The sequence below is a fragment of the Peromyscus eremicus genome, chromosome X (assembly GCF_949786415.1).
Source record: "Peromyscus eremicus chromosome X, PerEre_H2_v1, whole genome shotgun sequence".
Classification (NCBI taxonomy): Eukaryota; Metazoa; Chordata; class Mammalia; order Rodentia; family Cricetidae; genus Peromyscus; species Peromyscus eremicus.
This window is the reverse complement of record NC_081439.1, coordinates 49,277,797-49,305,500: the sequence shown is the minus strand read 5'-3', so window position 1 is coordinate 49,305,500 and position 27,704 is coordinate 49,277,797. Positions and strand designations below refer to the sequence as shown.

Here is a 27,704-nt window from a genome sequence, read left to right as displayed (position 1 = left end):
TCTCACCTTGAACATGTCGCTGGCAGCCGCGGCTCCGGCAGGGTCACCCCTCCTTTGGCCCCTCCCACTATAGAAAGCGACTACGGAGGCCGGGTTAGATCCTGATTCCTTGGACCGCGAACAGGCTGTGGTGCACGAGATGATGATGTTCCACCCTCAACCCGCCAAAAGCTCCAGTCCAACTCCACTAGGTGGCGCGTTTGAGTTGCCTAGCAACCGAGTGGCGCCCGCGCGCGGGAGCCTGAAGACAAGCCCCGCCTTCTTGTCCCTCCTGCTTCCCTGCCGGCTGTTGCTAGGCGGCAAAAGGCTGCAGCTCCGTGTAGGCGGCAAGTGCGGCGAAGAGAAGGCGGCTCCTTGGCGTCCTGCCGCGCTGGGAACCAGCTTTGCCTTCACCATTGGATGCCCGGCTGTGATGGGAATCCTGTGAGCTGAGGTAGCCAGGCGGTGGCGCCCGTCGGACCTGGGGGGAGGCTGTGCCAGCCTTTTAGGGTGAAGCGGCAGATCGACTTTGGGGCTTCGATATACCTCGCCAAAGGTTTTTCCTTAAAGAATTTACCGTATGCTAAATGTTCCTTAAATTTTAAGACTAAACTAAATGCACTGTCATTTAATCGCAAAAAAGCTGACCTTTTTTTAAAAAAAGGACTAAAGTGTAAATCTGAGAATCAAATATTTGTCCCATTTAATACTTGTAGAAGTAAAATGACAGTATTTAACTATTCGCAAGAAAAACAAGCGTTAACAGTGATTTAAACGGGTAATTTCATTCCTCTCACACAAGTCGGTGGGCATGGTTCTCATTGCCGAGTGTCCGAGGCTGCGGGAAATCGGAAGCTAGGATCGAGTTCCAGGTAGTCTGCCTTTGAAATCTCTGCGCTAGCCTCAGCAAACGCTCGCCCGTCCCGTAAAGACGGTGTACTTCGTATTTCGATCTGTATTTCTGTCCTAATTCGACAGGGGATGGAAGCCACATGGGCATCCTGACGATTTGGAGATTTGTTCGGTGGAGATTTGTTCACTGTCCTCTTACCCAAAGACTGCTAGAAACACACCTGTCTTTTTGAAGAAATTGGTTTTTTTATTTGACGCGAGGGAAAAAAAAAACAACAAAACAACAACAAAAACGCCCGTCTGGGGCAAACTGGAGCATTTCAGTAAGAAAGTGTTAAGTTTGTCGTAGTATTTGAGCTTTGGCTTGGTGAGTTGTGGTCTAGGGGTTTTTTTAAAGCAGGACTTGGAAGAGTTAGCAAGCTCCGGGGAGGGGAAAATGCTAAGGCTCCGCGGAGCGCGAGCGCCGGACCAACTCCCAAATGTTAAGGGCGGCTTTTTTTTTTTCCTTCTCAACAGAACTGTATGTTCCAAGCCATTCCCATCTCCAACCCCTAAGGAGAAATACTGAATTGACTCTGAAGGCTCTGCATCACTAAGGTAATATCTTAAAAGTGTGAAGCATAGTGATAAATTACAGCAGAAGCTCTTAATGCAGGAGGTACCTGAACTAGGCAAAGCAGAAAGTGACAGCTTCACCTTCCCTAAACTCTAACTGAACTTTAGCATTTCTTTCAAGTACAGTGTAGGCAACAAGCCTCCCAGTATTAGCAGTACCTGTGAGTGTCACCAAGAGAAAGCAGAGATCTTTTCATACCATTTACAGGCACGGCAGCTAACTAAAAATATCGCTTATGCTCATTACTACAAAAGTACAGTGGTTATTAGATTTTTGTTTTATGCATAAAGAAGACACTGCGATTTCATTTTAAAAAGGTATTTTTGAAGATATGACTAAGAATTTGAAAGCTTCATCCGAACTGGAATATAATGCTTCAAACAGTAAAAAGTTACAGGCAGAATCAAGTAATTTCAGATATGCCTGCTCACATTACCAAAGGGGCACTGAACTATGAAGGGATTAAGTAATTTGCCCAAAGTCTCACAAGTGTTTAATAAAAACTGGACAAAAAAAAAACTCTACAAAAAAATGTGTAAAAACCCTCCACGCGGTTTCCACAGTCAGCAAAGTACCTCCTGCCATTAAGTAATTTGTGAGGAGAATGAATGTCCCTGAATTACTTACTGCTCACAAAGGTTAACTTCAAGAGCCAGATGTGGTGGTGAACTTCTGTAATCTCAGCACGTGGGATGTTGGGACAGGAAGACCAGCTTAAGGCTACCCTCTACTACATAACGAGACTGAGGCCAGCCTCAGATACATGAGATCCTATGTCACAAGAAGAGCCATTAACTTCAGCTGTGGGGTGAATAGGAGGAAAAAGATCGCGAAAAGATAGCGGAGGGGGAGGCCAGTTAGGAGATCATGGATAGATTCACTGTCTTTCCGACAAACCACATGGTATTTTCAGTATGGAAAGAATGTAAACCGTAAACGCCACTGAACACACAATGCTTTCTTTTTAAAGGGGTTCTAAAATGAACACGACAATCATATGGCATTTGAGTCTAGTCCAAATGTAATAATGTGGGGATTATGGCCTTAAAAGCTTAATGTATGTGTGTTCAGATTACTTCTTTGTAGGGACAATGAAAAAGTCCTCAAATACAACAGATACTCGTGCTCCAAAATCAGATAGTCAGCTCCCAGAAAAAATCCACAAGACACAACCGGCACGTGCTGCAAAGAAAAAGGCAAGAAAAGAGTAAGAAGCCATCTTTTTGCCTTTTGTCATTTTTCCACAACTAGACAAATTACAAACTTACCTGGGTTTTTGTTAGTTTGTTTGGTTTTTTTTTTTTTTTTTTGGTTTTTGGTTTTTGGTTTTTTTGTTTTGTTTTTGTTTTTTGTTTTTGTGGGGTTTTTTTTTTGTTTTTGGTTTTGGTTTTTGTTTTTTTTTTTTAACAAGACAGTGTTTCTCTGTGTAGCCCTGGCTGTCCTGGAACTCCCTTTGTAAACCAGGCTGGCCTTAAACTCACAGAGATTCACCTACGTCTCCCTCCTAAGGGCTAGAGCCAAAGGTGTGCACCACTATGCCTAGCTAAACTTACCAAGTTTTCTCAGATAACTTTAAATATTTCTAATGTGTAAATTAAAATTTTGGTGTTTTTAAAAATTACCTTCAAATTGAATATTATAGCTTTAGACTTTTATAATTCACAAAGCATGTTCGCACATCTACTTGGTAATACTCCAGCCTTCTGAAGCAACTGTGTTATTACACATTAGCAGTGAGAACAAGAGGACTGGAGAGATGACTCAGTAATTAGGACCCCCTTCCTAAAGACCTGAGTTCTGCTTCTGGCACTTACGTTAGGCAGCTCACAACTGCCTGTGCTTCCAGCTCCATGGTCTCCAACATCTCTGGACTCTGTGGGGACCTGTACGCATATGCGCACGTGTGCACAAGCGCGCGCGCGCGCGCGCGCGCACACACACACACACACACACACACACATATAATTAAAATATTTTAAATCTTAAAAAAGGTGAGAAAAATGCAACTGGGAAAAAAGTTAAACCAGTTAATGAATGACATCAGCTAAAATTAAAAAGATTTATTTCTGTAGTTTGGGCCTTTTTTTTTTTTTTTTAAAAAAAAAAAAGAGGAATGACTGGCCTGGAACTCACAGAGATTTGCCTGACCCCTGTTCTCAGGTGCTGGGATTAAAGGCATGCACCACTATGTTCTTTTCTATTTTTGATGTGTGTGTGTGTGTGTGTGTGTGTGTGTGTGCACGCGCCAACCTTAGGTGTCATCTTTAGGAAAACCAACCATTCAACTCCTTTGAGACAAGCTCTCTCATTGGCCTAGAGTGTGCCAATTAGACTAGGCTGGCCAGCAAGCTCTGGGGATCCTCCTGTTTCCACATCCCCAGCACTGGGATTACAAACACATACCACCATGCCAGGTATTTTTATGTGGGCTCTAAGGATCAAACTCAGGTCCTCATGCCTGCATGGTAAGCTTTTACCAACTGAGTTATTTCCCCATACCTCCTCGGGCCTTTACTTCTCTAAATCTTCCTTCCCCTCCCCGCCCCCCGGAGCTGAGGACCAAATCCAGGGCCTTTCGCTTGCTAGGCAAGCGCTCTACCACTGAGCTAAATCCCCAAGCCCAAATCTAAATCTTGTAGTCTACATTTTGCCAGCCGGTGGTGACATTGTACAGATGTCCCTGTCTTTGCATATAGCCCTATGAGAGATACTGACCGGGTGGGAGAGCACTGGAGGAGAAACCTGTGAAATCAGTTGGTGCTGGGACATTATCTAAAGTTAATTATTTCTCTAGCCTGACTGGGATGAACCTGGCTTAAACAAAGATAAGAAAAGGGAATTTCTTTTTCTAGGTCATAATTATAAGCCCCTAAAAAAAAAAGAAACGGAGCCTCATGTAAATTCAACTATTCTAGATTGCCTTTTCATTGCTCTTGAATCAGTTAGGCAGTGCTTTTAGTAACTACCTGTAATCCCAGCACTAAGGAACCTGAGGCCGGCCTGGACTAAGTCCAGGCCAGTATGTGGTACATAGTAAGACCTTGTCTAAAAATCTTAAAAAAAAAAAAAAAATCCTGACTATAAATTATTGTATGTGCTATGGGTGTGTGCAAGTTTGTGGAAGGTGTACATGCACTTGAAGGCCAGAGATCTTCCTCAGTAGTTCTCTAGCTGTGTGTGTGTGTGGGGGGGAGGTTATGTACATGTGTTCACAGGAGCGTTCACCTGGCCTGTACATACAGACACCGAGTTTCTTCCTCTATCACTCTCCACTTCATTTACTTATTTCTTGAGACAGGGTCTCAAACTGAATCTAGAGTGCACAATTTCAGCTAGACTGGCCAAAAAGCAACTGGAATCCTCCTGTCTGCACCCACCCCACCCAGTGTTGTGGTGTACTTTTCCATGGTTGCTCATGCTTGCCCGGCAGTCTTTAACAACTGAGCCATTTCTCAAGCCCCTTCACCTTATTTTTTGAGAGAGGCTGTCTCACTGGACTGGAATTCACTAACAAGGCTAGGCTGACTTGTCCAGGAGCCTCAGGGATCCACCTGCCTCCACTTCACCAGTGCTGGGATTACAAGCTTTGCAAACACATACATTTTTTTTTTTTTTTTTTGGTTTTTCGAGACAGGGTTTCTCTGTGTAGCTTTGCGCCTTTCCTGGGACTCACTTGGTAGCCCAGGCTGGCCTCAAACTCACAGAGATCCACCTGGCTCTGCCTCCCGAGTGCTGGGATCATACATCATTTTATATGGTTTCGAGCTATCAAATTCAGGTTCTCATTCTTTACCCACAAAGCTATTTCGCCAGCCCCAAATTTGCCTTCTCACAGCTGCTATATTCTCTCTTTCTCCATCCCTTTCCCTTCTATCCTCCCTGCCCTCCCTCTTCCTCCCTGCCCTCCCTCTTCCTCCCTGCCCTCCCTCTTCCTCCCTGCCCTCCCTCTTCCTCTCCTTTCCCACCTCCAACCCCCCAGCAGTGGTAGGAATTAAATCCTAGGATCTCTGACTAAGGATATACTTAGTAAGTTCTTACCTAGTGTGTACAAGTCCTTGGTTCAGTTTCCATCATCACATAAAACCAGGCATGGTATGATCCCAGCACTAAGAAGTTAGAGTCAGGAGGATCAGAAGTTTAAGGTCATCCTCACTTGCATATCTAGCTCTTCAGAGCCAGCCTGGATTACATGAGACACTGTCTCAGAGAGAGAGGAGACAGGAGAGAGAGAGAGAGAGAGAGAGAGAGAGAGAGAGAGAGAGAGAGAGAGAGAGAGAGAGACTCACACACACCAGAATTGTACCCTCAACCCAAAGTCACTGTGTAGTCAAAGCTGGTCTTGAACTCTTGATCTTCCTGCCTCCACCTGCTAAGTGCTGGGGTTATAAGAATGTGCCACCATGTCTGGCTTTATGTATGTATCTTGATAAAGTTTTAGGCTAATTTTTTTATCTCAGGGGAAATATTCATTTTTCCATATCCTCACTCTGATTAGAGACTACAAATACTAGTTCCAGTTACTCCACCCAAAGGTTCCCCATTAGGTCAGTCTTAGTAATGGGAAATATAAGAGGATGCATAAATTGAAAGTTGTCTAAGATTTCAGGAAAATGAAAAGTGCTCATAAATCGCTAACCTCTTTTTCTTATAATTAATAGAGACATTGCAGCAACAAAAATACAGAAAGCCTGGCTCGTTTATGTGGACAAAACATTGTTTAAACTCCTAAAACACACAATTTGTGCAGCGGTATGTATTTTTTTCTCTGACAGATGTTATTCCTTAATTAGTTAATAAGACCAGTTAATTAAAGATAGAACAAATAACCCTCTTTATCTCTTTGACTTAGATATAATAATAGTATGTAAAGTTCTAAAATTGCTTCTTTTGTTAATCTTAATGAATATTTCTGGGGTTTTTAGATTTATTTATTTTTATTTTATTTATATGTATGGATGCCTTCAAGTCTATCTCTACACTGTAATATGCAATTCCTTTGGAGACCAGAGAGAGCAGTAGAGCCCCTCTCTGGGACCGGGGAGTGAAAGACAGTTGTAATGTGGGCAGTATGAATGAAATCTGGGTCCTCTAGAAGATCAGTCAGTACGCTTAACTTCTGAGCCACCTCTCCAGACCTCTGGGTTTATTTTTAATATGAATGAGTATTACTATTTTTTTCTGAAATTAATGCAGTTGTGTTTCAGTTTTTGAATTTGTGTCCTTATTTGAAGATAGGAGACAGTGATCTTCCAACAATAAAAATCTCTGAATTAAGAACTAGGGTTATAGCTGGGCGGTGGTGGCGCACGCCTTTAATCCCAGCACTCGGGAGGCAGAGGCAGGCAAATCTCTGTGAGTTCGAGGCCAGCCTGGGCTATAGAGTGAGATCCAGGACAGGCACAAAGCTACACAGAGAAACCCTGTCTCGAAAAACCAAAACAAAAAACAACAACAACAACAAAAAAAACACCTGGGCTTATACTGGGCAGTTATAGTGCACGCCTTTAGTCCCAGCACACGGAAGGCAGAGCCAGGTGGATCTCTGTGAGTTCGAGGCCAGCCTGGTCTACAGAGTGAGTTTCAGGAAGGGCGCCAAAGATACACAGAGAAACCCTGTCTCGAAAAAAAAAAAAAAAAAAAAAGAACTGAGGTATAAGCTACCTAGGTGGTGGTGCACATGTGCACACCCCTTTAATCCCAGCACTCTGGAGACAGAGGCAGGCAGATCTCCAAGTTCGAGGCCAGCCTGTTCTACAGAGTGAGTTCCAGGACAGCCAGGGCTACAGAGAGAAACCCTGTCTCAGAAAAAAAAAAAAGAAAAGAAAAACTGGGGGTGTAGCTCAGTGGTAGAATGTGTTTTCAACATGCATGAGGCCCTGAGTTTGATCTCCAACACTATAGAAAAAAAATCCCAAATTTAAAATGCACTTTTCTTTTACCCAGCAGTTTCACTTTTTAAAAAAGATTTCTTTATTTCTATATTTATGTATTATACATGTGTCTACATGTGAGTCTGAGTGAGTTTATGTGCACCACGTCCATGCAAGAGCCTGCAGGAGTTACAAGCAATTGTGAGCCCACATGTGAGTGCTGGGAACCAAAGCAAGATCCTCTGCCAAAACAGTACTTGCACACTATTAACCACTGAGCCATCTCCGGCAGTTTCACTTCTAAGAGTGCATTCTACAGTATAATCTCATTGCAGCATTGGTTCATAGAAGCAAGGAAATGTCTCTGTTTTCATGTGTAAAGCTTGTGATAGTAACACAATTCTGCAACAGAAGGATAACCAAGATAGCTTGTTAGTGAAAAGGGCAAGTCAGAACAGTAGAGGAATATAATCCTATTTGAATAAAAATGACAAAAAGATGCCCATCCTTCTTCCCCGAAAAAACAAAAACAAAACTGGACACTCCAGAGTCTTAAGGCTTGCTTCAAGTAGTCTACTATCAGAATAGTCTCATTAGAAGAGTTTTAGCAGTCCTGAAAAATAGAGTCTGAGAAATATGTATACTTCTTCACTATCTTAACCATAGACCTATTAGTATTATCATACGAAACTCATTTTTAATTATCATGTTACTGCTTTCCTCTTAATTTTAGGCTCTCGTAAATAAATGAAGTTAATCAGTTATTTTTCACATCTTTGTTCCAAAGCTTCAAATTAATGCCTCACGTTAATAATGCTTTATCTTAGCTGTGTGGTGGTGGCACGTACCTTTAATTCCAGCCCTCTGGAGGCAGAGGCAGGTGGACCTCTGAGTTTGAGGCCAGCCTGGTCTACAGAGTGAGTTTCAGGACAGCCACGGCTGTTACACAGAGAAGCCCTGTCTTGGGGGAAAAAAACAAGAATAAAATGCTTTATATTGTTAAAATCCCATTATTGTACATTTTATGGAATTATCACAGGCATAAAATTGAATAGGATCATTTAAGGAAAAGAATGGAAATTTTAGAGTCAAGCAGATCTAAGATTGAAACTTAGCTTTCTCATTTATAACATGAGAGTGATAATATTCTACTTGTGTTGTTGTTAGGATTAAGTGAGGTTGTAGATATAGATATAGATATAGATATATATAGATATATATGTATATGTATATATATATGACTATGATACCACCATATTACACGGTGAATAAAAGATGCTTAAAAGCTAGTAACTTAATATCATTATCATCCCCATACTACCATGATTCATTCAACATTAAACAATTGTTAAGTTTCTTGTGTGTTTCAGGTACTGTATTAGATTCTAGGAATATGATAAAGAAGAAAGATGCTTCCTCTACCTTCATGATACTTATAATCTAGTTGGAGACACAGATAAGTCTGTAGATAAATGCAATAGATTGTGGGAAAGTATTATCATAGGGATCCGAAAATGCCTGTGATCTCAGAAGGCATGGATACTCAAATTTGAAGCCCCGTGAGTTGAAATAACAGATGAAAGGCTACGTAGATGATAAATGGAGGAGTCAAGAATAGAAATCCACCTCTTTAGAACCCTGAGCCCAGGGTAGTGTTCATTTCACTATGCTTCCGTTCTTGTTGTTGTTGTTGTTGTTTTGATTTGTTTTGTTTTCTTTTGTTTTCTGAGACAGGGTTTCTCTGTGTAACAGCCCTGGCTCTTCTGGAACTCTCCCTGTAGACCAAGCTGGCCTCAGACTCACAGAGATCCGCCTGCCTCTGCCTCTGCCTCCTGAGTGCTAGGGTTAAAGGCATGAGCCACCACTGCCCAGCTGCTTCCATTCTTAATCAGTAAATGACATCTGGATGGGATACCACTTTCTGTTCACAGTGACATCATTTATTTCAGGAATATTGTGTGGCACATGAACTACTGAAGAAAGTAAGCCCCAAAGAGGCTGCACTTGTTAAAGATCCTAGCATGAAGTGTAAAGTCAGATTTCGGTAATGTAACTATGCTGATTTATTTCAGAGGATAAATAATAGAAATGATTATATTTCATACTGATTATTTCTCAGGACAAAATTTAAAAATGTGTCCCTGTTTACATTTGTTATGTAAAAAGACTTAAGACGTGACTCTGGCTATAAATTGACATGAGGTCTCACCACCATTGTGTCCCTAAGTATGAGAATAATTGTGACTTTCACCTTAGGATCCGTTTCTTTGCTGGATCTTTATATGCCTTATATTTGAAAAACAGTATGAGCTGTGCTAAGTACATGAGAAAGAAGCAATGGAGCCCCACAATTGATGCCACATCACTAATTTTTTATCTTTATTTCAGATTTGGTGGTGAAAAGTTTCCACCTTTTATCATGTTCAAAATTTTTTTTAAAAATGATGGCCACGGTAACAAGTATTTCAGCGGGAAAGATTTACTAAAGCCGTCAAGTAAGGTGATGTTGCATGATAGATGTATTATATTAATATTGCTTCTTAACATCTTTGTGATATCTAAATTGCATTCCAAGTATATAGGCTACATTATTTCACCATTAGTCAACCCACCAAGCCTTTTCCTAAGCACCATATTTCAAAGTGTCTGGGCTAAAACAAATTTGAAATGTATTAATTATATGAGGCTCCAAAAAATATAATATATATCAGTTTTCTTTGCATTAAAATTTTAAATTCTGGGGAGGCAGAGGCAGGTGGATGTCTGTGAGTTCAAGGCCAACCTGGTCTACAGAGTGAGTTCCAAAAGTCAAAAAAAGGATACATATATATTACATATAAACTACATATTGGTTTATTTAGACAGGATTTCTCTTTGTATCCCTGGCTGTCCTGGAACTCACTCTGTGGACCAGGCTGGCCTCGAACTCAGAGATCCGCCTGCCTTTGCCATATTGGTTTATTTAGACAGGGTTTCTCTTTGTATCCCTGGCTGTCCTGGAACTCACTCTGTGGATCAGGCTGGCCTCGAACTCAGAGATCCGCCTGCCTTTGCCATATTGGTTTATTTAGACAGGGTTTCTCTTTGTATCCCTGGCTGTCCTGGAACTCACTCTGTGGACCAGGCTGGCCTCGAACTCAGAGATCCGCCTGCCTTTGCCATATTGGTTTATTTAGACAGGGTTTATCTTTGTATCCCTGGCTGTCCTGGAACTCACTCTGTGGACCAGGCTGGCCTCGAACTCAGAGATCAGCCTGCCTTTGCCTCCAGAGTGCTAGGATTAAAGGCGTGCGCCACCACTTTGAGCATGAGAACCATATTTTTATCTTACTCTTGAGGGATAAATTCATGTCATGTTCATCTTCAGAGTAAGCTGAGGCTGTTTCTATAAAATAGCATCGATTGTTTCTATTCTAAGATTATATAATCGGACTTTTCCAGGAAATTCTCCTGGGTCAGTTCCACTGTCCCCATTCTTAAGCTTAAGAAAATGAGAACCTCAGAAGGAATAAGTCACTAGAAAACAGTATTTATACATAAAACATTGTATAATAACTTCATTAATTTTTTGTTTATTTATGAAGTAAATGTCGGAGGGGGAGGAAATAGCCCAGTGATATATAAAAGAGAAAATGTGACTTTCCTTTCCTCCAGCATCCTGAAAGCTTCGTCACATTCCTTGCTGTGTCTCCATCATCCACCTGTCTGAGAACCTGCTAACAGACAGGAGGAAGACAGCTGGGTTTTAGGAAATCCCAAATCAACACCTGAGGGAGATTGACGAGACTCTAAAATGATGGGTCAAAAGACAGACCTCTACACCAAAACTTGGTCTGCCAAAGGCATTAAAGTTCAGAATTTACGGAATCGGAGAGTACCAGGGGAGCAGAGAGTTCCCCCACGAGAAGAGAATCCCAGGATGAAATGCAGAAACTGTGGGGCCTTTGGACACACTGTAAGAAGCAAGAAGTGCCCTATCAAGTCTTGGGATGGTGCCATGGCACCACTACCCTTGGGCATCGTAAAGAAGGAAAAGGAGAACCAGGACCCACGAAAGCGACAGAATCCTCAGAGCCCTGAGCCAGTGAACGAGACAGAGAAAGAGAAGAAAGAGAGAGAAAGACTAGAGCAGCAGAGGAAGGCTCTCCTGCTCAAATTTCCCAAGAAGCCCCCCGAGAGGAAGCCTCAGAGTTGGAAGGATACGACACATCCTGGTGACTATCTGAGGCGTCCGAGCAGACCATCGGTCTTCCATGTAAACAAGAAATTATCCCCGAACCATACTCAAACTAATCTGCCATCAGTCAAGAAATCAGATGGGGAACATGTGTGCCATACAGCACCTTCCACAGAAGACCCTACCTTACCTCTCAAGGAAGATAAATGTCAGACCCTGGAGGCCCCTAACATGCCAAAAACAACAGTTGGGCACAGTGATGAGGAGCCAACCTTCAGTGAGAAGCCAACAGACCAAAGCACAGAGTATTGCTTCCATCAAGTCCCGCAGGCTGCCTTCAAAGTGCAGGAGATGAACCCCATGCTGAACACTCAGTCACCAGCCGAGCATCCTGATGAAGACAAACACTCCCACACAGCACATACAGATAGCCAGCGTGCTGAACTCAGCTTCAAGGTAACCCATAAGAGAAATTTCCAGCTCCCCACCCAGATTATCGAAAATCCTCCAAAGAAACGACGGCTAAGCTCCTACCAGAGACCGCAGAAGAGCACTGAGAAGCCTATGTTGGAGTCTTTCCGTGTTGTGCCATGTTCTAGTACCAGCCGCGTTGAACCAAAAGGATTACCTCAAGTGACCGGTGTTGAGCAACAGTCTCCTCCACACAAGAGAGCTCTTCTGAATTTCACCCAGCCTTTCACTGAGTCCCATCATCCATTGTCCAGCCACGTTCCGGTCCAACCTCTCCGAATGGTCTTCACTAGATTGAGAAATGGCTACTGGAGCTCCAGGATCTTCGAAGCTTCCTCATCCCATCCTCCTGAAAAGAAGATGTCTTCTGATATGATCTCACCCTCCCTGAAGCAGTCTGAGAAACCATATCCCTGGGTCCCACTGAGTGTCTTCATAAACACCCGTCCAACCTCCTCCTTTGAGGAGAGTCACTGAGAAGAAGGTCACATCAAAAGAGACTCTGTCTCCAGCCTCAGAGGGACTTGTAGACTAGGAGTGTTGGATGGAGGAGAGAGCAGAAGAAGCTGACTGAGCCATTTGATTGGGGTCCTTGGGGGTAGTGGAGCATATGAACTGGTGGAATGCCATCAACTGAGCAGCAGACACAAGACACCATTCGGATCACATCAACTGGACTTCACACGGAGTTTACTGAGGTGAAATGTTAAGGAGTCCTCCATGAAGTCTGTAAGAACTTGAGTTGGCAAGTACATGTGTTTATTCACACATAAGCAGAAAACCAAAATTAACCTGTTTGGCATCCAAGTGTCTATATTAGTGGAAAGTCTGGGTGACCTCCAGGACCTATATCTTCATCCTGACCTCAAAAGGGAGCTCTTGACTGTCAAATGTGTCGATGAGACCCGTCGTGAAGAAAGCTCTCTTGCCCTTACAGATGTTCTTCTTTAATGACTTGTAAATAGGTTTTACAGGTACGTTTCAGTGTTAATAAAGTTCTACAAACTATGCCAAAGAGAAAGGGAGATGCACCGTTATGCCTTTCCCCAAGTGCTGCAGCTGTCACTCTCCTGGAGTGATCAGCCCCAATCGTTCTTTATAGTACCCTCGTTTTCCCTGGGAAATTAGATGTTAGAATTCTGTTTGTTCTTGTTATTAAGATGTTATCACACTATTCAGCCTGACTTTTTCAGTGAACACTACAATGGTCTTTTAATGAACAGAACATACCCAACTTGAAGAGAACAGTTTGGACTGCCCTTGTCCCTTGCATTCCTTTGCAAAACAAACTTGACTAATATGTACACTCACAGTCGAAAGAAAACTTGAAATGGTGGGATTTTTCTCATTCTAAGTTTACATTTTTGCTCTTTGAATAAAACTTTTGTTTGCAAATTAATCCAACTTTTCTGTTTACTTACTTCTTTTTGGTGTCTGTCTGTTTGTTTGTTTGTTTGTTTGAGACAGGGTCTCTCTATGTAGCCCTGACTGCCCTGGAACTCACTTTGTAGTCCAGGCTGGCCTTGACCTCCCTGAGATCTGGCTGCCGCTCCCTCCAGAGCTCTATGATCAAAAGCGTGCATCACCACATCCGACTCTCACTACTTGAACTTCTGGTTGCGGTGCCCTCCACCTCCAGAGTACTAGGATTACAGGTGTGGGTGTGCCAACACACACACCTAGTTTATGCAGTGGTGAGGAGCAACTCAGGGCTCCATGTGTACTAGGGTAGCACTGTACCGAGTGGGCTATATCTCTAGCTCTAAGTTCATTTATTCTTTTATTACTATGCATATAGATGTTTTGCCTGCATGTATGTCCGTGTGCCACATTTGAGTCTGGTGCCACAGGAGGTCAGAGGAGGATATAAGATCCCTTGGAAATGAATTAGAAATGGTTGTGAGCCACTATGTGAGTGCTGGGAATTGAACCCATATGCTCTGTAAGAGAAATCAGAGCTCTTAACTGCTAAGCCATCTTTCCAGTCCATCATTTATTTCTTTATATAAGTGGGCCAGTTTTAGTTTGTTCAGCTGTCTAGTCTAAATTCACTTATCTTTGAAAATATTTTTGTTATTTTTATGTGTATGGATGTTTTGCCTGCATGTCTGTGCACCACATGCATGCCTGCTGCCTGAGGAGTCCAGAAAAAGGTATCAGATCCCCTGGAACTGGAGTTACAGTCATGAGCCTCCAGGTGGGTGATGGTAATCGAACCCAGGTCCCCTGGAGGAGCAGCCAGTGCTCATAACTGCTGAGCCATCTCTCCAGCCCCTCTAATTTCACTTATAAAGGAAGAGGAATTGAACACATTTTTGCTCTATCATTCCCCTCCATATTTCCATTTCTTGTTGCATTTCCTTGTCATTTTCCAGCTGTATCTCTCATATATTCACCAAAACAAAAAGCAAAGCAAGTGAAAGGAGGGAAAAAAGGAAGTTAGGAACAGTGGTTCTCAACCTTCCTAATGCTGCAAGTTCCTCATGGTGTGGTGACCCCCAATCATAAAATTATTTTTGTTGCTACTTCATAACTGCAATTTTGCTACTGTCATGAATCGTAATGTAAATATGTGCTTTCCAGTGGTCTTAGGAGACCTCAGTTCAAGGGTCTTTCAATGCAGTTCCCCCCCCCCCCCCGACTCCGCAAAGGATCGCAACCCACAGGCTGAGAACCACTGTTGTAGAACAATAGAATAATGATTTGTATGTGTGAGTGCGTGAGTGTGTGTGTGTGCGCGCGCGCTCTCATTTCGTTTTCCACTTTGACAATCTATTTTCTCATCATTGGTATTTACAAGAGGTTGTCATTATTGTTGGTCCACCAGAGAATTTTCTAAAGCCTTGCTACCCAAAGCATGTGCAGCCTTCCATACTGGCATCCACTGGACCATTTTAAAATGCAGAACCTTGAGACTGGAGAGACGGCTGAGCAATCAAAAGTGTACACTACTCTTGCAGAGGAGCCAAGTTTGATCCTCAGCACCCATATCAGGTGGCTTACAACCACCTGTAACTCTAGCTTCAAGGGATCTTGTGTCCTCTCTGGCCTCCTTGGGCACCTGCATGCATGTGCACACATGCACGTGCACACATGCACACACAATTAAAGAATAAAATAAAGCTGGGCGGTGGTGGCACACGCCTTTAATCTCAGCACTCAGGAGGCAGAGGCAGGTGGATCTCTGTGAGTTTGAGGCCAGCCTGGGCTACAGAGTTAGTTCCAGGACAGCCAGAGCTAACCAGAGAAACTCTGTCTTGAACCCACCCCCCGACTCCCCAAAAGAGCGAGCATTTGAAGAGACTTGGAGATGTATAACTGAGATTTGAATGCTTAGCTGTTTCTACCATACTGCATACATTTTAAAGCTGAAGCAATCCCTGCAGTTAGTGAGCTTTTATTTACTCTGCATCTGCATACAATTGTAGTTGAAGTTTTCCTGTGTACAGCCTGCTCCTGCGTCCTTGCATAAATAAACACAACAGGCTAATATTATTTAAAACTGCTTGGCCATTAGCTCAGGCCTACCACTGACTAGCTCTTACACTTAAACTCAGCCCATTTCTGTTAATATAGATGTTACCACGTGTTCCGTGGCTTTACCTGTGTGCCTGTTACATGCTGCTCCCTGGACGGCGGGCTGGCATTTCTTGACTCAGCCTTCCTCTTCCCACAATTCTCGTCTCTGTTTGCCCCGCCTATACTTCCTGCCTGGACATTGGCCCGTCAGCATTTTATTTATACAGAGCGATATACACAGCATACAATGAATTATTTCAAACCAAGTGCAAGGGTACCACTTATCACTTATCCATAAGTGGGAATTTCCAGCAAGAATGAGCAACTGACTATGTATGGCAGATTTCTGACAAGAACATCTTGACTATTGGGCAGCGCTCTTTATTATTTTTTTTTTCCAAACACCTCTATGCTTGTTTAAATGAAAACGTTCCCGTGTTGGAATACTTGGTCCCTGGGCAAAACTTAGACCAAGCAGAGAAAAATGTCTGAGCAGAAGCACAGAGCTGAGAGCGCGGCAGGCGCTAGGCAGGTGGTGTGGGGAGCAAGTGTGTTGGGGGAGGGGCAAGCAAGGATGAGACTGGAACGGGACCAGGCCAGGCTCACCTTGGGTTTTATTCTACACCCAGTAAAAAAGATGTAGTCTCCTAGCTTCCTGATCCAGCCACCTGCTGCCATGTCTCTCTGTTATTTATGGACTCATTTTCTGGAGCTGTAAGCCAAAATAAACTCTTCCAGAAGTTTCTTTTGATCATGGTATTTTTCACAGCAACAGAAAAGTTACTAATACACTGTCCCACAAGTAGGCAGAGAGTTTGTCTTACGCTTCTAGGCATGGTTTTCTTTGGCCGAGGGACTAGAATAGACCCAATAAATACATCTAAGGCAATACATGACAAGGAAAACTGGATCTTGGAAAGATTGGTAGTAGTGACTGAGTACGGCGGTGGAGGGAGGAACTAATAATAAATACCTTTTCTAGGTAATCTTAGCTAAAGTAAAATATAATTATTCCTAAAGATATCCCTAAAGCAGAAATTACATGGTTTTATACCTATTTAGTGTGCAATGATTTGCTTTTGCCTTTCGTGTGGTTGAGCATGTTAATTCAAACCCACAGGACATTGTAATAAAACATAATAGATTCGCCAATACCATCTTTTCTTCAGGTATATGATGTGCAAAAAAAAAATGGTGAAATGAAAAGCAAAAATAATCCACCCATGGGAAAGCTCCTCATATTTTCATTAAACTGTTCACTTCGGTGCATTAAGAATAAAATATGACCACTGAAATATTTTCTTCCCATTTCGTTTTCCATATGCATTACCAAAGCTTTGGAATTCAAAATAAAATAGAAAAGGACTATTCTGGATAATAAAACTGAGAATTAGAGAGGAAAATACATGAAGGCAAGCTATTGGTGTTGTGCTTTGGATGAGAAGAACAGAAGCTCTGAGTTTTGACTCTGACAGATCTCTCTCCATTCTCTCACCATAGCACATTCTGAGGTCCAGAGGGAAAAAACTGATCTGGAATAGAAAGAGATTTGAGTTTTTCTTCTCTGCCAGCCTCCCTCCACATAAGCAGCGCCTTTGTGGTCAGAAGCACCGATCTATGTTATAAATGGTGTTAGATGATTCAGCACATACTTAGGGCAGCATTGGAGTATTGAAGTCTCACCTAGTATGTATAGCTGTTATCAGAAGGCTAGATATATGTGCGAGGATTTGGTAGGACTAAAGCCAAGACAAAGAACTTGAGCCTCTGTATTTTCTGGGATTTTTCTCTCACTGGCCTCTCAGATGTTTTCCTGCTGACATTTTTAGAAAGAAGGAAAAAATCCTTCATTTGCTTTTCTTTGGCTACTGAGAAGGAAATCTAAGGAAAGGGAGGTGTAAGCAAGCTGACGTGTCCACGTTTTCATTTGGAAGCAATGAGGTAACTAACAGAAAAGAGTGTCAGGTCCAGTGACACATTTTGTTCTAGTTGCTGGGCCACCCTATTTAATCACCAGGTGAGTTTTCTTTTCACTGACAGCACATGTGAGGTTATGGTGTTCCTTTGTTTTCATTTAAATGAAAAGAACAGTTTGTTTTGTTTTCTTCTGTTTCGAGACAGGGTTTCTCTGTGTAGCCTTAGCTGTCCTGGAACTTGCTCACTCCCTAAGTAGACCAGCAGGCCTCGAACTCACAGAGATTTGTCTGCCTCTGCCTCCTGAGTGCTGAGATTAAAGGTGTGTGCCACTACCGCCCCGCTGAAAAGAACAGTTTTTAAAAGAAAAAAAAACTTTAAAACTATGGTCCAGGCTGGAGAGAAAGCTTAGTGGTTATGAGCACATACTGTTCCTGTGAAAGATACTAGTTCAGTTCCCAGCATCCACATCAGGCAGCTTACAACTGACTGTAACTGCAACTCCAGGAAATCTCATGCCCTCTTCTTGTCTCCTTAGGCATTATATTCACATGCACAAATTCACATGCACATACATATAATCAAATATAAAATAAAATATTTTTTAAGATGTAAAAACAATTTTTTATGGTGTGCTGGTGTGTTGTTTGCATGTATGTGCACCACATGTGTACAGTGTCCACAGAGGCCCGAAGAGGGTATCACAGTCCCCTGGCATTGGAGTAACAGATGGTTGTGAGCTGTCATGTGAGTGCTCTGGGAGAGTAACAAATGCTCTTAATTGCTGAACTATCTCTCCAGCCCCAAATGAAAACCTTTTTAAAAATAAACGCCGGGCGGTGGCGGCGCAGGCCTTTAATCCCAGCACTCGGGAGGCAGGCGGATTTCTGTGAGTTCGAGGCCAGCCTGGGCTACAGAGTGAGTTCCAGGACAGGCTCCAAAGCTACACAGAGAAACCCTGTCTCAAAAAACCAAGAAATAAAAAATAAAATAAAATAAAAAATAAAAAACTAGCTGGGCAGTGGTGGCGCACGCCTTTAATCCCAGCACTCGGGAGGCAGAGGCAGGCGGATCTCTGTGAGTTCGAGGCCAGCCTGGTCTACAGAGCAAGTTCCAGGAAAGGCGCAAAGCTACACAGAGAAACTCTGTCTCGAAAAACCAAAAAAAAAATAATAATAATAATAATAAAATAAAATAAAATAAAATAAATAAAAAATAAAAAACTATGTTCCCTTGAGGACTGTAGACTCACCTACACCTGTAGTTTTATTTTAAAACTGTGCATCAGTGTCTATGGGGACAAATTTCAAATGGTTTTAAAATCCCTATATAAGCCAGACATGGAGATCCATCTCTATAGTCCTAGCATTTGAGAAGAAGTTTAAGCCCGTCCTTGACTACATAGCAAGTTCAAGGCCAGCCTGGGTTACATGAGACCCTGTGTCAAAACCAGTCCCTATATAGCTGGGCATGGTGGCTCATACCTGTAGCCCCAGCATTGAGGGAGCTGAGGCAAGAGCCTTACTAGTAAGTGCTTGGCCAACCTGGGCTACAGAGTGAGCTCAATCTTATTTTAACTCCTTCCCCTCTCCCCCCGCCAAACAGCTATATTATTTCCTTTCTGTAAATGTAGCCTTTCTATTAATAGCAAGATTGCAAAAGACAGGAACACTATTTGCTATATTTGTCAGAAAATAGATAAAATGTGTGCCAGTGACTAAAAATATGTTATTTTTAAAATCTACTTTCTTTATAGGCAGTGGCTGATGCTTACAAGATAATGGGAGAAAGGCTATTTTATCAACAAATTATGGAAGATGAGCATTTTTTCCAGAAATTCAAAGTAACTGATCGTATGGATGTTGTCACAGTGCAAGATTATATGCACGTAAGAAATTTAAATGTAGATGTTGAAAAATCAAACAAAAAGGCTTTCCTGGTCCTATCCTCCAACAAGAAAGAATGATAATTTTGAGTTTGTTTTTTTTGTTTGTTTTGTTTTGTTGGTTTTTTGTTTGTTTGTTTGTTTTTTGAGACAGGGTTTCGCTGTATAACAGTCCTGGCCATCCTGGAACTCACTCTATAGACCAGGCTGGTCTCAAACTCAGAGATCTGCCTGTCTCTGCCTTTCAAGTGCTGGGATTAAAGGCATAGGCCACCACTGCCCAGCTCATAGCTCTTTTTTCAAAATTGTGGTAAAATGCACCCAACATAAAATTTACCATTTGGGGGCTAGAGAGATGTCTCAGCGGTTAAGAGCACTGGCTGCTCTTCCAGAGGACCCAGGTTTAATTCCCAGCACCCACATGGCAGCTCACAGCTGTGTATAACTCCAGTTCCAGGGGATCTGACACCCTCACACTAATGCACATAAAATGATTTTTAAAAAAAAAAAATAGCCTTTAGGGGGCTAGAGAGATTGCTCAAAGATTAAGAGTGCTTGCTGCGCTTCCAGAGAACTTGAGTTCAGTTCCCAGCATCCACATCACACAGTTCACAACCACCAGTAACACCAGCCTCAGAGGATCCAGGGCACACACACACACACACACACACACACACACACACACACACGATGAACAAAATGTGATTTTTTTTAAGGTAATGAGTGAAGAGCTACCTCTGGTTGCAGGATACAGAAAGAATTGGAAAGCAACAAAAGTTCTATTCAAATGGTTTTGATATTCCAGGGGAAATGGTGGGTGCTCGGTTTAAGGATGTATGTCTACAGATGCAAGAGAGAGTAAAGGCAGTGGGTCTTGGTGACAGACAGGGAGAGAAACTGAAGGAATATGTCTGGCATGATTCTTGGATTTCTGATTTGCATAGCAATGCTGAACTGGGGCACTTAAGCAGCATACCTGAATAATAATAATAATAACAATAATAATAATAATAATAATATAATAACAACAACAACAATAATAAATGCCTTTGTAACACTCCCTCCCAGTTTTCTACTAACAATCCAAAGAGGCAAGCATTGACAAAACAAAAATTACCGTTATTCTGATTCCTAATGTAATCGTAATAATAATAATATACGTGACCATAGCTTCTTCATTTGGGTGCCTCACTTTGACATATGAAGTTATGCAAAGCCTTAGAGACTCTTGACTGTGTTTTCTTTCCTTTAGAAACTTAACCTAGGAGACTAGGGAATTAGACCAGAAAATAAAAGAAGCTAAGGATGCCAACTATCTTTGCTAATGACATGAGTCACAAACTCACAGGTTGTGAATATGTCAAGGATTGGGGTCACAGAGAGAGGCCCCCAAATGTTTACACTGGAAAAGAGAGATAAGATTACTTGGGGGGTGAATGGCATTTTTAAAGATCTTTGCAGGCATGTCGTTTCCTTTCATCTCCAAGTTTGTAAATCCTGTGACCCTCTTTATGGATGAGAAAAATAAAGCTTTAACAAGGTCCAAAAACTCACCCAAGGTCCCAAAGCGAATTAGTGGCCGAGTAGATCATTGACAGGGCTGAGATATTTACTGATTGTACTACTGCAGTCCTGGGAAATAAAGTCTGCAGGCATTCTCACTGTATGGAGTGTGGGACTAAAGGAACTGATGATACAAGCTGAAACTATACAAAGCACATTTCACATTCTCCATTGTTTTGAGACAAGATGTCACGTAGCCCAGGCTGACCTCAAATTGGCTATATAGCCAAAGGATGACCTTGAACTCCTAATCTTCCATTCACCACATTCCAAGTGCAGGAACTACAGGCCTGTGCCACCTCTCCTTGCTGTTTGCTTTCCGATGTGTGTGGGTCTGATTTTGTTTTCAGCACAGGAGCTTGAACCCAGGGTCCCTTGCATGATCGGCAAGCACTCTACCCCCTAAGCTATGTCCCCAGCCTCATACAAAGCAAATTTAAAAATCAATAGAGAAAATTGGTTGGCACATTTAAAACATCTGGATGTGCTGGTGCTGTAAACTCAGCACTCAGAAAGTTGAGGCAAAGAAGACTTCAAATTTGAGGCCAGCCTGGGCTACATAGTAAGCTCCAAAGCAGCCCTGAGTTACATAGCAAGATCCAGTCCCAAAACCAGAATAAAAACAAACATTAAAACCTCTCTTATAACAGAAATGAAAGACTCAAAACATTTAGTACAGTATTATTTAATACATTTAGAAACATTGAAAGTGTAAGTTTTATTTCTTTGTAAAAACTAATCAGCTGTGAAAACACTAAAACCAATGAATTGGACACCTTAAGTGAGTGAAGTATATGAAATGTGAATCTCAATAAAGCTGGGAGTGTAATGGATTGGGGAGTATAGCTCGATGGTACAGTGCCTTGAGTTCGATCCCTACCACAGTCAAAACAAAGACAAGCCATGGGGGAAGAAAGCATAATCAAGGATAATGTGAAGCCTGTGGCTCAGGCCTGTAATCCTAGATGTTTAGGAAGCTGGTGCAGAAGGATCACAAGTTCAAAGCCTGCCTGAGGTACAGAACAAGTGCAAGGCCAACCTAAGTAACTTAACAAGATTGTATCAAACTTTAAAAAACAATTTAAGGCTGAGGGGTCAAGCACTAGCTTAGCACGCACACAGCCCTAAGCTCCACGCTCAAGTCCATCCCCTCCCAAAAGAGCCCTTGGAAGGATGCTGGCCTTCTTGTTCTCACATAAATGACAGTGGGGACCACTGTCTCTACTGTGGCTTTGTCAGTTGTCACACGCCTAAGTTCGAATCAGCCACTAATTACATGTAGCAAAATATGTTAGATTTCTCATCATGTGAAGCTTTTTCTGCCAGGGTCACTTGGTTCTTCTTGTCAAAGCCACTTACGTTGGTGAGTTCACCTTCACCAAATCCCTCTAGCTGTATAACATTGGCAGGTTCTTAAACGGGGCCGGCTCCTTACAGCCACCTGTTTCTTCTACAACTCATTTTACATCGGATTCCAGTTTCACTTCCAGTGAAACCACATTCGGTTTCTTTGCTGGCCAAGTCTGTCTTAAAAAAAAAAAAAAGATTTCTTTTTATTTTAATCATGTGTTTGGGGCAAGATTGTGTGCACACATGTGCAGGTGTCCAAAGAGGCCAGAAGAGAGTGTTGGAGCCCCTGAAGCTGGAGTTACAGGGGGTTGTGAGCCCACTGACAGGAGTGCTGGGAACCTAACTCAGGTCCTTTGCAAGAGCAGCGTATGCTCTTAACCGCTGAGCCATCTCTCCAGTCAGTCCCCAGTTCCCTCTTTTGATGGTCCATTTTTGTAAAATGTCACATGGGTTTATCATTGAGAGACAAAGAGGCCACAGAACTACATATTTGCTGTCTGTATGTGAACTCATTAATGGATTCACAGTGACCAAACACTGACAAGTTTTTAGAGACAGGACATGACTTGTCACTCCATATGATTGCACGCTTGTCACTAATGAAGTAGGCTGTGAATTGAAGATCTAGCTGCAGAGTTTGTGCTTTATGCAGTTATATTGTGAGAATTGGAATCAGCCACTTCTTGTCGAGAGACTGGTACTACAAAATGGTGGCAACTGCCACTTCTGCATGACGTCATATGGGTACATGTGCATGTTTGTGTGCATGTGTGCGTTCACATGCACGTGAAAGTGGGTGCACACAAAAGTTTGAGAGTATGTAGGAGACTCTAAAGGCCTATTCCTAGCACTGTAGCTCACCATCCTCTATACCTATCTCTTAAACACACATTTATAATGTTAAATTGAACTCATAAATTGTGTTTTTAAATTGCGATGTTTTAAATTGGAAAAAAAAAGTAAAGCAAGATTCCTACAAATAAAGATAAGGAAATTCTCCCCTGAGCACCAGCGATTAACTCGTCATTTCTAAAACAGTGTGTGCCAGTGTTTATGCATTAGATAAACGTTTAGTGAGTGTGGTGCTATGTGAACTGAAGCTGCGCGGCATGGGTCCTGCCTTCCAGTAAGGGAGTTAAGATGAATGTAGATAACAGAAACATCTAGTTGGAATGAAAGTCATGGGAGAGAGATTCAGTAGAGTTTGGAGATGAGGACCAACAACTGAGTATTCTGCATTTTTTTTCCCATATAGTACTGCAGTCTTATGGATAAGACCCCTGCATCATTTGGTGGCAGGAATAACCACTGGCGAAGATTAACCCTCAGAAGCATTCCCAAAACAATGATGATGTATGACATAGTTGATTATGCCGAGTCTGGAGTAATCTCAGACCGTTTACAAAAAGAAATGAAGTATTTGTCGCAGAAGCCACAAACAGAAGCGATGCGTCAGCACCAGCTAGAGACTGTTTCTAAAGTTAGGTAAAAGACCATTTTTCTTGAGGTTACAACACTAAAAGCATTCCTGAAAATGTTCCCTTTCTGATACACAGTCCACTAAAGATAATCATACGGCACACGGGGAGACTTGAGTTGGGGAAGACTGTCCCAAACGTATGCAACTTTGTAAGCAGAACACTAGCAAAAAGGTCAATTGGTACTGAGGCGATGACTTGTACCACCAGGCAGGCACCTCAGGATGCCAAGAGGCTGCCCTGACAAATGCAGAGACAGCACAGTGGTTAAAAAAAAAAAAAAAAAAAAAAAGTGCTGGTGACTCATTGCATTGGAGCAGGCAGGCACAGAGAGAAGCTCCTGCTAGAAGAGAAGCCTCAGGCTAATGGCTTCCCTTCAAGAGAAGATAAGAGGCAGTGCAATCCCAGAGCCGTCCTAAGTCAGGAAGTGGTGGGGCACAGTAGAGTGAGTCAGAGGCTGAGTGTGCCTCTCTGGCTCTCTGGGGAGAGGCGCCTGCGTGCAACTGTTAATATTTTTGTTTTCATAAATACAGCCAAAAGAGCATCCATTGCCCATGCACACAGAGCTGAAGGCTTTCCCCTTCCTGTTGAAAGCTGTAATTGTTCTCTCTCTCTCTCTCTCTCTCTCTCTCTCTCTCTCTCTCTCTCTCTCTCTCTCTCCCTCCCCTCCTGGCTCCCGTTGCCTAGGATCAATTGTATATACATTACAGTGGTATTATTCTCTTCTTTACCAATAACAAGCAAACCAATCCGTAGTTTGGATAACCATGTTGTAGCAAAATATATGGATTAGGGTCTGAAATGACAGGGACAGAATGTTATTATTCCAATTAGGATTACTTTTAATTTCCATTACTAAGAGTCACCCAGCCCATCTTATTTATAAATTAATCTGGCTTTCTTAAGAAAAAGAAATGATGATAAGGCTGAAGAGCACTTGTTGGTAATATATTTTCACACATAAGCTTGCAATAAGAAATATTCCTTTAGACCACAAAGAAGACCCTGGCAAGCAAACACACTGAGGAGTCTCAGGACTGCGGATGAAAGGTGTTGAGCCAGAAACCTAATTTAACTCCTTTATTTTATAGTCAAGGCTGTGCACTTTCCAGACAGATAGCCTGGTTCAAGGCACAGTCTGTCATCATGAAATAGACTTTCTCTAACTCATACATATGAGCATTGAATATAGAACTTAACCCTATTACCACCAAGGTCAAATAAATGATGTCATTTTCTTCACTGCCATACATAACTTCGTGCTCCCTGCTATTTGGATTCATGCTACTGATTATCCAAGAATGAGTCATTTAGGAGCCAGACAGCTAGCCAATTTTTAAATCAACTGAAGAAGAAAAATATTTTCATAAGAGCATCTTTGGATAAAGTCCTAGTCTGGGATCTCCCAGAAGCAAACCCCAAGACTAGGAATTGAGTTGGAACAATTTATTTGGGAGGTGATCCCAGAAACTACTGAGAGGGTAGGGCAGTAACCCAGACTGTGTGTTAGCAAGCCAGTTACCACTGGAGCTACCTGGAGCTTTATCCCTCCTGGGAATTTTAGAGTCACTGTACAACATGCAACTCAGTTATTCCACTGGGTACACTAATGCCCCATGGCCATTGGTTAAGTGCTGGCCAGCAGGGGCAGTATTCTTGGATTCTTTTAACCTACTCTGTACATAGACTCTTGTTCTGAAGGACGATTCTAAGGATGAATGACCCAGGTGCTGGCAGGAGGCTATTGAACTGAACTGCCCTTGATAGTAAAGCTAAGGGAGTGAGGGCATGATACCAGCTGGCCTGATCCCAACACTGGTCAAATAAAATAGCTTCGCTAGGCTGGGGAGAAGGCTCAGCAGACAAAGTGCTGCTACGCAAGCATGAGGACCCGAGTTCAGATCCCCAGAGCCCATGTAAAAATCCAGGCAGGTGTGACAGCCACTTCTAATTTTAGCACTCAGGACACAGACAAGCTCTCTAGCTAGACTAGCCAGATATGGTGAGCTCCATATCCAGAAGAGACTTCTTTATCCTCAATAAATAAAAGAGCAATTGACAAAGACACCTGACAGCAACTGTGGTCCTTCACAACACAATCAAACAAGTACGTACACAAGCACCTGCACACACACGCACACATGAGCCCACATACATGTGAACATATGCACACATACACACACCACACAAATGCATACACAGAACAATAAGCTTCATCATGAAACCCATTACTTTGTATGCTAACCTGAAAATGAATTTTTAAAAGAAGCTTGCTTTTTCACCTGTTATGAAATGTAAATTCCGGCATTAGTTATGATATTTTAAAAATTCATGCTGAGTATGGTGATGCCTTTAGTCTCAGCATTCAGAAGGCTGCTTCTATAAGATTGAGGCCAGCCTGGGCAACATATTGAGATCCTGTCTCAAAAAAAAAAAAAAAAAAACCATCCACATGGCCACTCCATTTTCTAGGAAGGCTTATTTTGAATGACAGCAGGTTTTTGCCATTTTTGTCATCGTAGTTGTCACCATCACCATCACATATACACCTCCACAAGCGCCAGGTAAAGAACAATGCTATGCCTTCCCTCCCCCCACCCCCACCCCCACCCCGAAATGGTCTTGCTGCGCAGCTCAGGTTGGCTTTGAGCTCAGTAATATAATCCAGCTTGCCTTGAACTCATGCTCTTCCTGCCTCTGCCTCCTCAGTACTGGAAAGTGTGTGCTACCATGTCTGGATGTTTAAGAATTGAAAATGCAGCCGGGCCGAGGTGGCACATGCTTTTAATCTCAGCTCTCCAGAGGCAGAGGCAAGCAGATCTCTGTCTGGAGGACAACCTGATCTACAGAGTGAGTTCCAGGACAGCCACGGCTATTACACAGAGAAGCTCTGTCTTGGGGGAAAAAAAAGAAAGAAAGAAAAGAGAAAAGAACAGTGCTATGTAAAGTCCCAGAAATGATGACTTTAACCTAAAAGCTGACATGCAGTTTTGCTCCACATACTGAAGTCTCTCAGGATGCTAGACAGTATCTTACAGTTTAGCATGGACTTCACATTCCAATCTTATTTTGTGTTCTTTTATTTTTGTCTGTCTCTAATACAAATGTCTTCCAGGTATCCATCCATTCCAATTGTCCGCCCTTTTTACCAGCCTTGGGATCAGCAAGGTAAAACGAAACATTTGGGGCGTCGATCCAAGCAAGCACAAAAGAAGGTTCAAATGATGAAACAAGCCTATATGGCAGCTAAAGAAGAAAAGGCTTCCTCCAAGGTAACTAACTGCACGTTTAACTAGCAGTGAACTCCTTCGTTATTTTGGACAGTTTTCAAACTACCTATTTTTAGGGTCCGAGAGAAGCCCCCAAGAAATCACGTATGCAATTTAGCAAGAGCGTTTATTTCCAGCATGATGGGGTGGCAAATAGCGACCCCGAAGGGGAGTTCTCAATCTCCTTTTTTGGGGGGGAGGGGTTCGAGACAGGGTTTCTCTGTGTAGTTTTGCTCCTTTCCTGGAACTCACTTTGTAGACCAGGCTGGCCTCGAACTCATAGAGATCCACCTACCTCTATTTCCTGAGAGCTGAGATTAAAAGCATGCACCATTGAGCCGGGTGGTGGTGGCACAAGCCTTTAATCCCAGCGCTCGGGAGGCAGAAGCAGGTGGATCTCTGTGAGTTCGAGGCCAGCCCGATCTATAGAGTGAGATCCAGGACAGGCATCAAAATACACAGAGAAACCCTGTCCCGAATAAACCAAAAAGAAAAAAGCCAAATACTCTCTGCTTTTATTTGTAATTGCACGTAGGAAGCACAAGCAAAGAAGAAGGTCATATTCTACTGTCCATCTTTTGAAATTCTGGCAATTGAAGAAACCCCATCAAACACCAAACTGGAAAAAGAAGAAAGGGAATTATTTGCCTGGTATCAAGACCTATATGTTAAACATTCCTCATTGTTTTGAAACACTAATTGACAGAAAGCAACAGTTGTTTAACAATATTGCTGTCTATAAATAAAGAGCAGCCAAGTAG

The 27,704-nt window shown here is 42.4% G+C and overlaps 2 protein-coding genes across 3 annotated transcripts in view; one reads left to right on the top strand and one right to left on the bottom strand.

Annotated features, from left to right (window-relative positions):
• Positions 1–194, bottom strand: part of Apoo (apolipoprotein O) — a 56,246-nt gene extending 56,052 nt beyond the window's left edge. Inside the window, exon 1 of the mRNA XM_059250416.1 lies at positions 7–194. Coding sequence (XP_059106399.1) covers positions 7–15 — 9 coding nt within the window. The 5' untranslated portion in view covers positions 16–194. The remainder of the gene's footprint in view (positions 1–6) is intronic.
• CXHXorf58 (chromosome X CXorf58 homolog) lies at positions 195–27,704 on the top strand. 2 transcript variants are annotated; one of them, XM_059250414.1, is made up of 10 exons: positions 195–433; positions 1,348–1,428; positions 2,519–2,654; positions 6,106–6,196; positions 9,267–9,361; positions 9,706–9,817; positions 19,155–19,286; positions 23,452–23,681; positions 26,790–26,946; positions 27,479–27,704. In XM_059250414.1, the coding sequence occupies exons 3-10, from the start codon at positions 2,539–2,541 to the stop codon at positions 27,632–27,634; spliced, it is 1,089 nt and encodes a 362-aa protein (XP_059106397.1). In that variant the 5' UTR covers positions 195–433; positions 1,348–1,428; positions 2,519–2,538; the 3' UTR covers positions 27,635–27,704. The 2 variants fall into 2 exon arrangements, with proteins under 2 accessions (XP_059106397.1, XP_059106398.1); XM_059250415.1 differs by lacking the exons at positions 9,267–9,361; positions 9,706–9,817 and having other exon boundaries at positions 196–433.